Source organism: Vanessa tameamea, chromosome 7 (assembly GCF_037043105.1).
Source record: "Vanessa tameamea isolate UH-Manoa-2023 chromosome 7, ilVanTame1 primary haplotype, whole genome shotgun sequence".
Taxonomy (NCBI): Eukaryota; Metazoa; Arthropoda; class Insecta; order Lepidoptera; family Nymphalidae; genus Vanessa; species Vanessa tameamea.
Window position 1 is genome coordinate 6,462,698 of NC_087315.1, and position 17,115 is coordinate 6,479,812.

The following is a 17,115-nucleotide window of genomic DNA, read 5'->3' on the forward strand; positions in this document are numbered from 1 at the left end:
ACTCAAATGTTTGAAGTTCTCCGATGCAACATAGAAATAAAGAAGGACAAGGTATTCATGTCAACCACAGATACGCAGGATATAACAAAAATACATACGAAAAAAAAATTAGGAGAATTCATAACACTATTTTATATAATAAATACATAAGTTTATACTGCTTAAGTTAATTATTTTTATGTTTAAAAAACAAGATAACGATTATGCGATACTATATAAGCAAGTTAAAACTAAAATTGACTTTATTCTTCGCATTGATTTCCTTTCGTGTTTTATTTAAAAATAGTGCCATTGGATTTTGTATGGAATACAAAAATGCCACCAAATAATACTGATTATTTGGAAGTAGCCCATAAAAGAGCTATCGAAAAGAAAACTCATGTAAGCTTTCCCCAAATTAAGTATCCATCGTTGAGAGACGAAGGTTTAAAAGATCCAGTGCAATGGCTAAAAGGAAAAGCAATGGACGATGGTGCTGAGGGTTTCTGGCGAGTGCACGATAGATTGTATGATTTAACGGAATTTGTTCAGAATCACCCAGGCGGGGAGGAGTGGCTGGAACTTACAAAGGTACAATCTTAATTAGTAATCGAACTTTACTTAAGATTAATTCATTAAAATTCTTCTAGGCTTATGACTAAGGGACTTAAGAATTTTTGGTACCTATAATTAATTTTTATTAAAAAGTTATGTAAGAATATTTATTTATATGAAAACAATGATAGTTGTGATTTGTGATTATGACTATGTGATTATATGTTTATGTTTTAATATAGTTTGAATTGTAGGATAAATTAAAAATAATAATAATTATATTACTTTATATTGGTAACATAAATACTATAAACACAATATTATAAAACTATAAACATTTAATATGTTTATATCATAAACTCATAATTTGATGAAATTAAATGTTAGTTACTAAATAAATCCGGTATTCTTCATTAATAATAGTGATCTTCAAACTCTCCGTACAAAATTGTGGATTTTTTGTTTTAGCTTCAAAAGTGTCTGGAAAGAGCTCAAATTGACAAAATTATATCTGAGTATTGTTTTTTATTAAGCTGGTACAGTATATCGTTAAATATCTCATTTATAGTATGAAGAGGTCAACTGGGATTGTTTGTTCATTTGCAGTATCTCGAAAAAACAATATCTTTATTATTGTGGTTTTTTTTTTCTATATATTTAAACGATATCTAAATGTACATAAGTTATCTTGATGTCCGTTTTCCGTACTAATACAACTTAATACGAAAGTACGCTTTTCGTAATTTTCAAACATCGTATAATATATCTAAATGGCTTGATTGCAATCATAAACGGTATCATTTATTTACATAAAACGTTTCAGCTCGTTGAAAAGAAAAAATGACATGTCATCCACTTTTATACGGATAATATTGCATGACAAATAAGTTAAGGTATTTCCATTTTTTCCCATATTAACATAAAACCGATAACTATGTTATATTTATTATAATGACACATATGCGGTTATAAATAATTCTTGTTTTTTAATTTCGTTGATATAAATCGGTTTAATGTAATGCTCAAATAACTAACTTAAATGGTTCTCATGTTTTTGACGTATAAAACAAAATCTTCAAAGAGCGCACATAGCATAAGCATATATGTATATTAAAATACAAAGAGTAAAGTCGTTTCCGTGAAATCGCTGAAAATTCTGAACATTCGCGTCGAATATATAATCTGCTTAAAAATAGTTAAAATGAGAATAATTTAAGTAAAACAAAATAATTTTAAATAATTTTATAATTAATGTTAATTACAATACAATAAAGTACAATTAAACTACTAACTGTGTTTAGGAACAGTAACAATGAATAATACTACTATATGATTGATTTTAAAGTAAATAATAAAGTTGTTTTTCTGTTATACACTAACAAAAAAATAAGATTTTTTTAAAAAAAAAACTCTCATTTAAATAAATAAAATAAATCTTATTAATACACTGGGACAAGAGAACTCGCCTTTGACAAAAGTTATTTAAAAAAATTCTGTTGTCTGGCTCTGACACAATTCTCCATGGAACAAAATGAAACAAAAGAGAACGTACCTACTCGTACCATAAACTCTTATTTACAAGTGATACAAAAAAGTATACACCGTGTGGTATAAATACCTTTAAAATTTTATTTAAAACTATCCGATCCACTATCACTGATACGTATTATATTTATCTCAAAAATAATTGTTTTCATCACAAGCTGTAGTTTTCATGACACAGGGAGCGTGGTATGTGGACGTTTTATGGACGCCATATGGGTATTGAGATAAAGGTTTTGTCATCCCGGGAACTTTTTTGTTTCATACTCTAGGGTATAAAGTATCATATATGTTGACCCAATTTGAAAACATTGTAGCAAAGACAATATTCGGTTCAGGCGGAACAGGATTATGAAAGAATTATATTAGTATATTTAGTAAGTACTTTTATATATTATACATATAAACTAGATTATTTCGAAACAGAGATGCCTGTCGTGGTTTTCTGTTTCCAGATTTAAATAAATATATGAATTAATTAAAAATAAAAAACTTTAGAGATAACGTTTTATATTTTGATTTGGACTTAGTAAAATAGATATAAAAATCGTAAGGAAAGACGCGGAGAGAGAGGAACCAGAGTAACAGAATTGACGATCATAATCGTCATAAAAAAAATTGAATTTAGAACTTAATTAGTTACGAGACAGAGAGGTAAGGTAAGTAAAATAAGGTACACTTAAGTGAAGACTGTATACGAAGCTTTTATGTTGGTAAATTGTTAGTCATCCAAGCTTAGAGCGAATGGAAGAAACATGATCGTATTTACAGAGACGGGCGGCAGAAGATGAGTTAATGTATAAACAACTTGTTATAAACAACTTGTTAACAAGACTAACTTTCTAAAATATATTCATTAAAATCAAAGTATGTATAATCGAATACAGGGAAATATTACGAGTGTATTAATAGAAATCATTTTTTAAGCGTTATTAACTAGATGTACTGTAGAAGCGTAGGTTACTTTTTAATATTAAAATACAATTGGATATTATAATCCTGATTCCTCCCAAGATCCTGACACTTCAGAACATCATCAAAACAATGGTTCTCCAATTGGCCAATGCTTATAAAATTACTATCATACAAAATGAATACATAAATACATTAACTACCGTGTCTTGTATTGTAGCAGATACATAATTTTTAAGTATAAAGATATATTAAAGTATCTTTATGGTAGGCTTAACGGTACCCTTAAAATGAATCAATTTCGTAATTGATTATCAAACGTCTAAGTTACGTAATATTTTTACTATTTTTTATTATCTTATATTAAAAAAGTTAATCAATATGTATCAAATGCTTCAGACGATTTAAAACAACTTTGGGTTTAATTGAAAAATTAACTTGTGCACACGTTTCAGAAACAGAAACGATATATAGTTAGAGGATGACGTTTTACTGTCGTTACCACTTATATAATGTGCAAACGATAGCGTGGCTTACTGGCTTCTAAAGCAATATTGCATATTGCAACATGTGATAGTAAGTGCATTTGTAGATAAGCAACATGGCAAGTTCATCAATTAAACTGTAGATAATATCATCACAATCTATGCAATTCAATATTTCACTGAAAATTTTATTGTAAAATGTTCCACAGTTTTTCTGAACAATTAGCTTTTAAATTCAATAATTAATGTCATAATATTTCCGCAATATTTATTTGATATAAGGCTTTACATTTCCTTATTATAAATAAGGAAATATAAAGTCTTTTATAGATACAGTATAGTCATATAAATAAATGTAATATAATAAGACTAAAGTTATCAGGACCTGTCGATGTATAATAAAACGAATATTAAAGAATGCGTTATTGTAACCATTAATAATTAATACTATAAAACAAATCACAATTACTTATTTAGCGTATAAAAAAAAAGAAACTGAAAAGTTCCCAATAGCAAAATCCACTAACAATTTATTTACCTCTCGGTTTTAAAACAGCAAGTGCACCCTTTCAAACTTGCCTGTAGACTTTCTAACTGTGACTGAGGTTAGAATAGATAACAAAATTATTCTATTTCAAAAAGTGACCGATCATACAGTTTTCAATCTATTCTAGATAATTATGTTTTGATCCGTTTGTTTTGACCCGTTAAATGGAAAACAAGTGTAATATCTGCCAATTTATTAGGCAGTAAAAAACCGAAAATTAATTCTATTTTCAGGTAATAGGCCATTAACGGCAAGTAATTTTCATTCAGTGGCGTTTCTTGATTATTTTTCAATGAATTTTTGATTACATGACTTGATTGAGAAACACTTAATTTTAATTCGGCCATAATAGCGTTGGGAAGATTTGGTTATTGGGAAGGATAGGAGAGGATTAGATTGGAGTGATTTTATGAAGGTATTTATTTTTGTTGTTTTAATAGGTTCATATGGGATTCTGTACATACATTAATTGCCATATTTGATTATTTATACATATGTCTAGATAGGTTGTCGAAGCTGCAAATGCGTTGAAAAACATAGTGACCAAGAGCTGGCCATTAAGTACACCCACACTAGTAAAGTAGTATGCCGTTTGGCGAGTGCCACCTACGATAATAAAATTGGCTACTTTGTTTTAGTTCTTTTGTAGTGCGAGACTCTGTTTAGATATATATATATATATATATATATATATATATATATATATATATATATATATATATATATATAATATAAGCTTGTCATATTTTTTTGCTATGTTTATACAATTCAGGTACATACAGCTTGCTGTTGCTATAGCAGAACCGCCTGTAGTAAAAAATTCACGCATTTTACTTTTTCACGTTTTTTTTGTGCATATTTATGGCGCTGTAACTTTTGAACGATATAAGTTTCATTACTCTTCTTTTATATAATATTTGAATATTTGCTAAACTGCGTCAACTAAGGCAACAATTTTGTACAAAAATTGTATATATTTAATATGTTTGAGATCACTCTGAAATATGCAAAATTTTGTTCAAATAATAATGGTTTTGGAGAACTAAATTGTACCTGGTTGGTTTTGAAGCTGACCTATGATAAAGTATTAATGAATACAGTTACGAATTATATTAAAATCAATTACTAAGACTATATACCGTCACCAGAAAAATATATATATAGAGAGAGAGAGCTTGAGAGCAGAATTAGAAAACATCGAGAAGGTTGTAGAGGAATTGACTATGCATGAAGTTTGTTTGTGTTGTATATTGTATTAGACGTCAAGCGATTGTTGTGTACATATGGAGTGAAAATCATTGATCCGAACGCTTTGCAAACGCTGTGAAATTACATAATATATTACATTTGTACATTTATAATATGTTTACTGAAAACTGCTTTCTTTACATTATTCGACGACCTCCGTTGTCGAGTAGTGTGTACACCGGTTTTCATGGGTACGCCACTCCGAGGTCCCGGGTTCGATTCCCGGCCGGGTCGATGTAGAAAAAGTTCATTAGTTTTCTATGTTTTCTTGGGTCTTTGTGGTACCGTCGTTACATCTGATTTCCATAACACAAGTGCTTTAGCTACTTACATTGGGATCGGAGTAATGTATGTGATGTTGTCCAATATTTATTTATTTATATTTTATTTTATAATTTGTAATCACTTTTGAGTTTGAAATAAGTAACTTACTTTATTTGAATAATATTACATATTGTAAGGTTTTCAGTATTATCTATAAAAGTCACCATTAAGTAAAACAAGAAAAAGCTAGGTAGACTTGGAGTGTTACTTATAAGTGTAGTACGCAACAATACAAACAAACAATACAATATTAATACTACTGTTATTTTTATAAGTCATTTGACTTTAACAATTAGATTAGAAAATTCTGTTATTAAATAAATGCGGTTAAGTTGAATTCATATACAAACATCAGAACAAAATAACTCGTGAAGATTGTGGCAAAATAATATTTTTAGAATTAGAATTGACCAAATATTCGTCTCATAACGTCAAATGTTTTGAAAATACTTTATACAATAAATAAATAAATATCTTGGTTCCCAACGTTGGTGGCGCATTGGTTATGTAAGGAATGGTTAATATTTCTTACAACGCCATTGTCTATGGGCGGTAGTGACCACTTATAATCAGGTGGCCCATTTGCTCGTCCGTCTACCGACATCAAAAAAGAAAAAAAACCTTTAGTTATTAGTACAATCCTGTCAATTCGACGCAAGGAAGTTTTTGTTGTAATAATACTGAATTTATTTCCACTTACTATTAAAAAGAAAATTGCAAAAATATATGAAACTTAGGCGTTGAATCAGTAGATAGAATACGTGGGTCGTAACCGTAGATTGCAGATTCAATCGGTAAATTCAAAAAGTAAGTTAAATAAGGAGCTAACTATTGGGCCTTATATATATTAAATATGTAGTTTTTCTATTTCGATAACTATTCATCGTAATGACATCGATTGTAAGCCGATTATTTTGTAATTATTATTATTTATTAGATAGATTTTAGGTCAAATCACCGCTGTATATAAAAGTGGTAAACTTCTCCTCAGTTCGTGTGCATATACATTTATTTTCGCCAATTATAATTAACGGTATTACGAGTATAATAATATTATATTATAGCTAAACAAATCCTTTTTGTTCACATTATATATAAAAGACGATAATAGTTTCTTTAGTTAATATGAATTTCTAAAATCGATTTTATTATTACTTAATGTATGGGGTAATCTCTATTGATATAAACAGCGTATGTTCATTGATTATGTAACCCCTCTTATCCGTTGATGTTTATTGTTAAATGTCAAAGCTATTTGACCATTGGATGTTTTGTACAGAGAATAAATCTAATTATCTTAGAAAATAAACATTTGACTTTTATAATTGTAGAGGCAACGGTATTACCTAATTCGTAATTACTTTATGATTATTTTCTTATTGATGTAGATTTATTTCTTAAAGAGATAGTATTTCAGCGAAGATGATCCATTTTACTAATTCGTAAAAATAACTCAACAACCCGTAACAATATTTCGCATACAATATTCAAATTTATATTATAATCTATGTTATAATAATGTTAATATCTATTTTGTTGGTTGTTTTAGGATACCGATATTACTGAGGCATTTGAATGTCATCATATAAAAACAATTGCAGAGAAAATCTTACAAAATTTTTATGTAAGAGATGCCAAAACACCAAGAAACTCTCCCTTTACTTTTAAAGAGGATGGTTTTTTTAAGACATTGAAGAAAAACGTACGGGAAGAACTCGAGAAAATACCAAAAGATACTTCGAAATACACTGATATGATTACAGATGGATTGCTAATAACTTGTCTCTTAACATCGGCGTTGTCATGTTCGGCAAGTAATTATTGGCTTGTAATGGCATCCTATATCGTAGCATCTGTTTCACTTGCTGGGTCTGTGGTTGCGTCACATAACTATATTCATAGAAGATCTAATTGGAGAATGTACATTTTCAATTTAAGTTTATGGTCTTACAGGTAGGTTTTTTTCTTCATGTGTTGATAGTGGTGACTTATAAATAAAAAGTTTATTCATATAGAGCCCTACTACCAAGTAAAGTAAGCAAGTAGTAATACTTACTTTACTTGGAGGTAGGGCTCTGCGAAAGCCCGTCTTACAAAAATAAAATAGGTTGGCGGGAAAGCATATGGGCCATCTGATGGAAAGTGACTACCACCGCCCATGGACATCTGCAACACCGGCGGGCTTGCAGGTGCGTTGCCGGCCTTTCAGGAAGGACGCTCTTTTCTTGAAGGTTACCAAGTTGTATCGGTTCGGAAATACCGCCGGCGAAAGCTGGTTCCACAGAATGGTTGTGCGAGGCAGAAAATGACTTAAAAATCGCGCTGTTGTGGATTTTCGGACATCTAGGTGGTGCGGGTGATATTTGGAATTTTGACGCCAAGTATTCCGATACTAGCTGTGGCGGCTAACGGAATGTTCTCGAATCGTGGAGATACGATAAATGGTGTTTTTTTAGCAGTTAACGCACAAACTTGCGTCTTTTTGGGGTTGAAATGGACTATGTTTAGACGACCCCAGTTCGAGACTTTGTTTAACGAAGACTCGATTTCAGACACAAGTTTGTTCCGGTTTTCTTTGAGGTTTTCCCGAGAAATATTAGCACGGTCGGTGTATGAGGTGTCTACGGTGCAGTCGTCTGCATAGCAGTGAATGTTACTGATTTGCAACAAGTCATTGATATGCAGAAGAAACAGAGTGGGTGATAGAACGCAGCCTTCTGGAACACCAACATTGACGAATTTTTGGTCGGAGCATGCACCGTCGACAACTACCTCGATGCTCCGATCTGCCAAAAAGCTGGTAATCCAATTGCATAATTTCTCGGGAAGCCCATAGGAAGGAAGCTTCGAAAGAAGCGCTTTGTGCCACACGCAATCGAAGGCCTTCGCTATGTCCAGACTGGCTGCTAATGCCTCCCCCTTGCTCTCAACTGCTTCCGCCCATTTATGAGTCAGGTAACCTAGAAGATCACCGGCTGAGCGACCCCGACGGAAACCGTACTGGCGGTCGATAATCAGCTGGTACTCCTCTAGGCACCGCAGGAACTGGCAGTTTATAATGGACTCCATTACCTTGGAGAACAAGGAGGTGATTTGCCATCCATGGGGACCGCAAAATACGAAATGAACAGTTCCATACCCTGAAGTACCACATCGGCGACAGAGTCAGCAACAACGCTCGGATCATCCGACGAGAATCAAACCTGCCCCCATGGGTAGGATGCAAAGAAGGACCGCATCCCATCCCAATCTGCTGACTTGTAGTGCCACACTCGGCGGCAGCCCACCAAATGAGGTCGTGAGTACCGCGCAACCGGCACTGTACTCCAGACGAGACAGTGGTCCGACGAGCCCAGAGGGGATCGACGATAATCTGGTAGCCATTCGGATGAGAAGTCAGCAGAAGGTCCAACAGGGAAGGTGTATGATCCTCCACGTCTGGTATTCGCGTTGGCGAGGTGACCAGTTGTGTCAAATCATATGCTAAAGCGAAGTCGAGAACAGATCTACCCGCATGATTGGTAGTGCGTGATCCAAGCCATTTGGCATGGAGGGCATTAAAATCGCCAAGAATTACTATCTCTGCGGATGGGATCTGCTGCATAAGGAAACTGTAGCCTTTGGACGTGCTCAACCAGTCGGTCGGTTTCGGCATTACCGCTATGGGACCTATAAAGGCACGCGTATATTCGCGGATGGTCGTCGCAGTCTACACGCAACCAGATAATCGATAGGTCCTGCCCTTCAAGGCTGCCGAGGCGTCGAGAGTAGATATCATCTCTGACGTAAACGCACACCCCAGCCCGTGGTACAAAGGAATGTTCCAATTTGTACCCGGGGTAAGAGAGAAAAGTCGTATCGGTAGGAGAGGATATCTGAGTCGGTCTCGGTAAGAAAGAGCAAAGCCGGCTTCGCCGTCTCAAGGTGAAAGTGAACGGTGTTCAAGTTGCGAGCGCAAAATTGCCTCCCCCCAGAATTCGGAGGGCAGCCTGGGCATCCCTGCTCAGGTGGTGTACGTCCTGAGCATGGATGGCCAGAGAGGGATTCTCCACCGCATTCGCTAATGGTACCCTCCTGGGGTAATAAAACCAAATTCTGCACAACCATTATGTTTTGGGGAGAGAGGGGTCGGGTCTCCAGAACTCTCACATACCGGACGAAACACGGTAGCATAGCTACCACTTTACGCCGATTTTAAGTGAGAGAGTGGTACTTCCCCGGGCGTGCCGACCCATTCGGCTGCATCCCGAAGGTATGCAGTGTGGCACTACCACTATACCATAAAAAAACTAGAAGAAAATATATTTTAAATTAATAGCTTGCAGTTAATGATTGAAAATTAAAATATAAAAATATATTCTAATACAAAAGTAATAAAGATATCATATTTCAGAGATTTTCGAGTGAGTCACGTACTTTCACATCATCTTTACCCGAATACTTTGATGGATTTGGAAATTAGTGCCTTTGAACCCTTGATTAAGTTTAACCCAAGAAGAGATAAACCATTTTACGCCAAGTTTACGATTTTAGTGGAATTTCTCACTTTTCCGCTTTTTTTTATATTTAATTTCATAAGAAGGTATGTTATTCTTAAAATATATTTCTTATATTATTTTTTCCATCCATACTATATACGTATCCATGTCACAATTTACAATATAATAATTTTAGATTAATATAAAGTTTTTAAATGTGTACGAAATGATGTCATACTCTATGTAAATGGTATTTATGTAGTTATATTATATTCTGATGATTTAATAATCATTCATTTCATTCATTCAAAATTGTCAAGAAAAAAATTAATTATGACGATGTAAGCAATTCATTATCTATGATAAACTCATACTGTATTAGTATACCACAAATTGGGTTAAACTTCGACAAGACATGTTGTTTTTATTTTACCCAATGTAAAACAACAAAATGATAAGTTGACGTGAGATAATTGAGATCACTGTTAATTACACCTCAGTATTTTTTGGAATTTGTTTAAATTTAATGCTCGAATGGATTTCTCATCTGTCATCCCTCAGGTTGACTCAGATTAGCAGCATAATTATGCCGCTAGTAAAGTTATTTCTGCAATCATGTAAGTGAAACGGATCGATGAGGATAGATATTTTTTTATAGTATCTATCTTTTAAATGTAAAGACTGCATTATTTCTTCAAAAACGAGACTCAGAGAGTTTTTAAACAAAATAGGTGTACTTACTGTAGCATCACAATAGATTTACAATAGTGTTACGATGTTAGGTTTTTGAATATAAAACAGTAACAAATATTGTAGACGAGATGCACGAGAAGTAAAGATAAACTTCAAGCGTTCGATTGTAAACTCAATAGATCTTTCAGACAAAATAATTGTACTTTGATTTATTTCCAGGTTTCTCCTTAACTTTTTATGTGAAGGATTTTTTGAAAATCATTATCGTTGGCACGATGGCGTGGGATTCTTATTACCTGCCTGGATGTATCTCATTAGTGGAGCTAGTTTGTACGATGTATTTATTATGTGGCTTTGGATAATTTGTACGGGAAGTTTAACCTTTTTCACGATCGGATCAAATGCTGCACACCACCATCCGAAAATATTTAAGGATGGCGATCAAATCAGGTAAATAATGCATATTTTTATCCAAAATAAACATGAATTGCTATTTGTGAATATTTGTTTGAGCAAATTACGTATAAAACGTTTTTCAATAGTTTTTAAAATAAAGTAAAATAACAGACAGTATCTGCCTGCTGCTAAGGCCTTCTCTTCGTTGGAAAAGACAGTTAGGAGCTAATGCCACGATGGGTTGTTACACATATAGCCGATTTTCATTCATCGTGCAGGTTTTCTCACGATGTTTTCTGTTACTTAACCGAGTTTGAATCACAAATCATCTTTGCCCGAGATTCAGGTATTCAACGACTGGGTCATTCGGCTCATTTTTAAAATACGTTAGAAATAATCTATACGTTATCTTGTCCTCTTTGAAATTATTTAAAACTTAACATATTTAAAAAATATAACTTAAGATTTTCTAGAATATTTTTTTTGAAACTAGATGGATTTCGTTTATTTTATAATTTAAAAAAAATTAACTTAAAGAAAAATGCAAGGTTCTTTTTGTACAAAACACTACATCTTACTATACTGTAAACATAATAATTATATATATTATATATTATTATATATTATTAATATTATATATTATTAGTACAAAGTATAATAATATACAAAGCTAGAGCTATTTCTTGTTACTGTCTATCTGTTGTTGCATTTAAAAAAACTAAGATTTTTATTTTTTTAGTCATGATAAATTTATATCCCTAATCAGGAAACTTTTTAACATCCATCCTGTAAACGAAATCATTTGCCTAATTTGTAACAAAGTTTTTCTTTTTAAGTTGTTGTTTTACGTCTTTTTTCTTTGAAAAAAGAAGTTGTAAAAGTTAAATTTGCAACAACTCGATGATTACATGTAAATATTTAAAACCAGAGATTTCTTTTTAATATTTTTTTTTTTTCAGTGATGTTACACCAGACTGGGGCATGCACGAACTAGAAGCTGTTATGGATCGACCTGACATCAATGACAATCATTTCAAAGTGATGACTTTTTTTGGACACCATGCACTACATCATCTATTTCCAACTTTAGATCACGCGGTCTTAAAATATTTATATCCAGTGTTTTTAGAAAACTGTAAAAAGTTCCGAGCGAATTTCCGATTAACATCACAGTTAGACCTCTTTCTTGGTCAAATTAAAATGACTCATAAAACAGAACCAGCACTTCTTAGTGAAAGAATTTAAGAGTGTTATGAATAAAATTATCTTTAAAATAAATATAATTCACTTTTTATGTTATATTTTTAAGTTTTGATATATGCGCGATTACTATTTATATGTAAGTAGAAATTACTAATAACTATTCTTTTGTAATTATTGCTCGGTACTTTGTTATAGTTTATCTATTATGAGATAAAATTACAAATATTTATTAATTAGTGTATACTGTAGTAGTAGTGTAGTACAAATTTTAATGTTTTTATATTTTTGTTAAGTTTCAGTTAATTTCAGTCACATTTGACAGTGAATTCTCTAATGTTTTTAAATATTTTAACTAAGCTAAAATAACAGTAATAGCTGTCAGGTTCTTTTTTATAAAATAAACTAGTCTCGTGGATTATTTGTTGATATAATAAAATTTTGTCAAATAACTAAATAAGTTGTTTTCAATGCGAGATTTATTTTCATTTATCAATTACATATTAATTAATTAATTATAATAAATTAATTAATAATTAATTGTAAATTATTTATCAAGTTATTCGTGATGAACATTTTATGAGACTCGCGCGACTTAAGGGCTTGCAATTTTTTTAATAACTGAAAAATAGAAAATATAATGCGAAAAATAAAATGTTCTGCTTGGTTGGGAAATTCCCATTACAGTTTAAATTGCTTTTAAAATTCAAGGAACTAGAAATTTAAATTTACGATGATGTCTACGACTTAATTTGCAATTTGCGGCTACCACCCAATGGAGTACTTAACTTATTTAGCTAATAAATTAATACCAACTTCCTTGAATTAGGTATATCTTCTAAATAAATTATTTAAAAGTAATTACAATTCGATACGATTCTTTTTTAATAGATATAAATTGAAAATGGAAGCTATATGCATATTCTAAATATTACTGATAATAAAAATTTAATTGTCAGTAAATTGTGTTGCATTTAAATCTTTAATGGTCAAATTACTTTAATTAAATCTCACATATATTTTTATTTATCTTAAATGTTATTAAAATTATCAAGTTCCTAACTTTTTACCACAAAGTTAAACTTTATTGATAGTTAATCATATTACATCATTGTACATAATTTTCACCAAAATATGTTTTATTTTTTAAATATTTCAATATCCATAGAGTAGATAAATGTCCATACTCTTGTATTCTTTTAACTTCGTACTCATCAGGTAAGGCTCCTGCTCGTGTGCCACCTACAACAAAAAAATTGAAAAGATAAAAAAAAAATTAAAAAGTAATAATTTTGATTCACTGCTAAGTGCTTCCATCATGGTCCAGTCAGTGCTAGTGTCTTTACCATCTTCCGTGTAGTGTGTACATTAGTTTTTCAATGTAGTCACATATTCATTGAGTTGTTCACTTGATTTCTTCCAGCCCTGATATAATTACATTTCATAATAATTGGCTTTTATCTGGTACATTTCGATATGGATCTACACAAGATCTATCATTGAAACATACATACATGATTTGAAAACTGATAGATTCTACTTACTCAAAGGAAAAAAATACATATGTACATTTATTTGCACAATTTTTTTTATTTCGAAGCAGCTACTACGAGATCTATCGTCATTTACCTTAACATTGGGTACATAATACCAAATAACTACGAATAATAGGTATTTTTTAAAAAAAAAATTACCTGTTTTCATGAATCAAGTCGATTGAAGGCGGTCCAATTATGTTCAAAATAAAGCTATAATTCAGTGGTAACTGCACACAAGGGACGTCCCTTTCCGACAGAGGACGATTTGATTGCGTCTGCGATAGATTTATTTAACCCTCTAATATATTTTCTTATGATGATTTTTTATGCAAATTTAAACGCTATTTTATTTACAATTAGACATTTGTATTATTAAAAAAATGTTGGGTAGTAAAGACGTGCCAAACATAATTACATTTATGGTAGAGGTATTTGGTGATTTTTTTCGATAAAAAATAGTCCGATTGTTATTCCAGACTACAATCTATCTCTGTGCCAGAATTCATCCAGATCAGTTCAGACGTTTTGGCGTGATTGAGTAACAAACATCCAATTTTCCGCATTTATAATATTAGAAGTATCTTATTATTTAATTCCTTAAACTAATTATATTAGTTAGCGGAAATTGTTATTAACATATTCAATTGTTATGTGACCTAAATAAATATATAAAAATGATAAGATTGATCAATGGCCATGAATAACATACTAAAAATAATCTACCTTTTTATTTTGTTTATCACGTCAAAAATATTTTTTGCATGAATTAATATTTTAATATAAGAGTCTAGTTCACTAAAGATATTTTGTCAATAAATTTTGGTATTTGTTTAATAACTAAATAAATCAATTTTTTACTGATTGATCAGATTAAGCTCTAACTTTTTATTATGTAGTTCGAAATTTAAAATTAATGTTTCGCAACAGCTTGTCCGACTTCGTTTTTAACACACGACGCAAAAATCGGTGTTATAATTTTAATCTAATTTAAGTTTCATTTTTTTATTGTTCTCGTTCTCGAAAGATAAACGTAATACATGCATTTTCAATTTTACATATTTACATATAAAATTGAATATATAAAACATTTTAAGCCCTAGGCGTCTAATACTAGATAAAGACGGTCCATTATCGATGTTTAATTCTAAATTGCAATGTTAATAATAGAAACAAAGACAGTTCCGTGTTTTCCTAATGGCAGAGGCAGCTTTTGCCCGAGGCGATGAGTTCAAGAGAACTAATTTATAGATTATGTATTTTTCACCCTTGCAATCATATAAGCCCAGGGCGCAATGTACATAAGACTTTGAGTATAGATACGAAAAATACTCAAAAACATTATAGGTTAAATAGTATCAATATAATAACTTCCAATTACAGTTCTATTTTCGTAATTACTCAGAATCTAAGAAATCTAAGAAACGACGATACAAAATTGTTAGATTAAATATTGGACAACATCACATACATTACTCTGATCCCGATGTAAGTAGCTAAAGGACTTGTGTTATGGATAATCAGAAGTAACGACGGTACCACAAACACCCACACCCAAGATAATACAGAAAACTAATGAACTTTTTCTACATCGACTCGGCCGGGAATCGAAACCGGGACCTCGGAGTGGCGTACCCATGAAAACCGGTATACAAAAAAAAAAAAAACAAAAAATGTTTATTAACAAAAAAACAACATTATACAATGAGATGTCCGGTGGTACACTAGGTATTCCTGTGTCGTGGGTACCTATTGATAGTTTTACAGTACATGTTTATTGTTGTCGCTCGGCTTAGAATATAAATTATATAATTGTTTAGCATACATTGCATAATTTAAGTAGGATTAACTTACAGAAGGTCTTATGTTAATGAATAGGTACTATACTAAGTGCAAGAAAAGTTTTTCGGTGGTATCATAGGTCAATGAGGAGAGCCAAGAAATAATTTTTGTTTTGGCTTGTTTAACGGAGCAATGTTTAATATCACAAGCGTTGGCTACTTTATTGTAATTTATTTACAACCCAATGAAAGGACTGAAGCGTCTAGCAAAAGATGTTTTAATTTTGGGCAAGGGGAGCCTATAGTCCCGACGTTTGAGTAAAGTTTTGTAGTCTTTTGAAGATATAGTTGAGTGATGAACTTTAAGTGCGATTTTTAGTATATATAGTTGGCATATACACACTACTCGACCACGGAGGTCAATTATTATTATTTATTTGTATTCTCATCTGTGGTTTTTCATATAAACTGTGAAATCATTTAACGTTTACTAATCGTCATAAAGATATTTAATGCTTTGATTTTCTTTAATTGCAATCGGCCGCTGTTTTACTTTTACTACAATCTCAACGCCCCTTAACCTACGCCTAGACTGGATAACCTATGTGATAACACAACTAAGGATTTGACCTGTATTTACGTCCAAGGTTTCTTATGTTTATTACACTTTGTTATGTAGTATTTGATAATGACTGTCTCGTTAGTCTAGTGGATAGTTTATAAGGCTAGACATTTTAAGGTCTGGGGTTCAAAATTCGGGTCGGCTAAATAAAGTGTTGTTGGGTTTTTCTGTCAACAAATTCTAGCAGTACGAATTTCGGAAATGGTATTGTTAATACTCCTATGATAGTACGTAAAGCCGATGGCTCTGTGCATTAGGTCTTGAGCCGTTAGCTCTCTTTAGTCGGGTCAGATTTTAAATTTATTTTGTTGAATAGAGAGTGCACGATTCTCCTCTTATTTACACACATACTCTAAGTATCTCTTGCGTAGTTGTCTGTTCTCCTTTAAGAATCACCACTATGTCAGAAATCTGCCAGGAAAACATATTATCACATATCAGTAATATTCACTTTATATCATAGGTACATTGTTGTTGTTGGAAAATTGGCTATAAAAATAAAACAGTTTGGATTTCCAGTTTTCCGAATTCAAACAAATACTGAATCAGAACGACAAATAAAATTTAAATATTTATTCAGTATTTAACCTGTTCATTCCGTGAACACATTACTACACCGCGATTATCCTAATAAAGATAAAGTAAATAAATAAAAGCTTTTAAAAATAACTTCTTTTTTCTACGTAATATATTAATTTCGTTCAATATAACTGATATCAAAATGAAAGGCAACGGATTTGAAATACTAAGAAATATTTCGTAAAGCATGTCAAGGGTATTAAATTATATAAGTAATTAAATGTATATTTTACGATTTT

At 31.6% G+C, this 17,115-nt stretch overlaps 1 protein-coding gene across 1 annotated transcript; it reads left to right on the forward strand.

Moving 5' to 3' along the window:
• Positions 1-261: 261 nt before the first annotated feature.
• Positions 262-12,419, forward strand: LOC113401251 (cytochrome b5-related protein-like). Its single transcript, XM_026641087.2, has 5 exons — positions 262-570; positions 7,142-7,545; positions 9,986-10,174; positions 10,983-11,213; positions 12,119-12,419. Exons 1-5 carry the CDS (start codon positions 316-318, stop codon positions 12,402-12,404), a joined length of 1,365 nt encoding a protein of 454 aa, XP_026496872.2. The 5' UTR covers positions 262-315; the 3' UTR covers positions 12,405-12,419.
• The last annotated feature ends 4,696 nt before the right edge of the window (positions 12,420-17,115 follow it).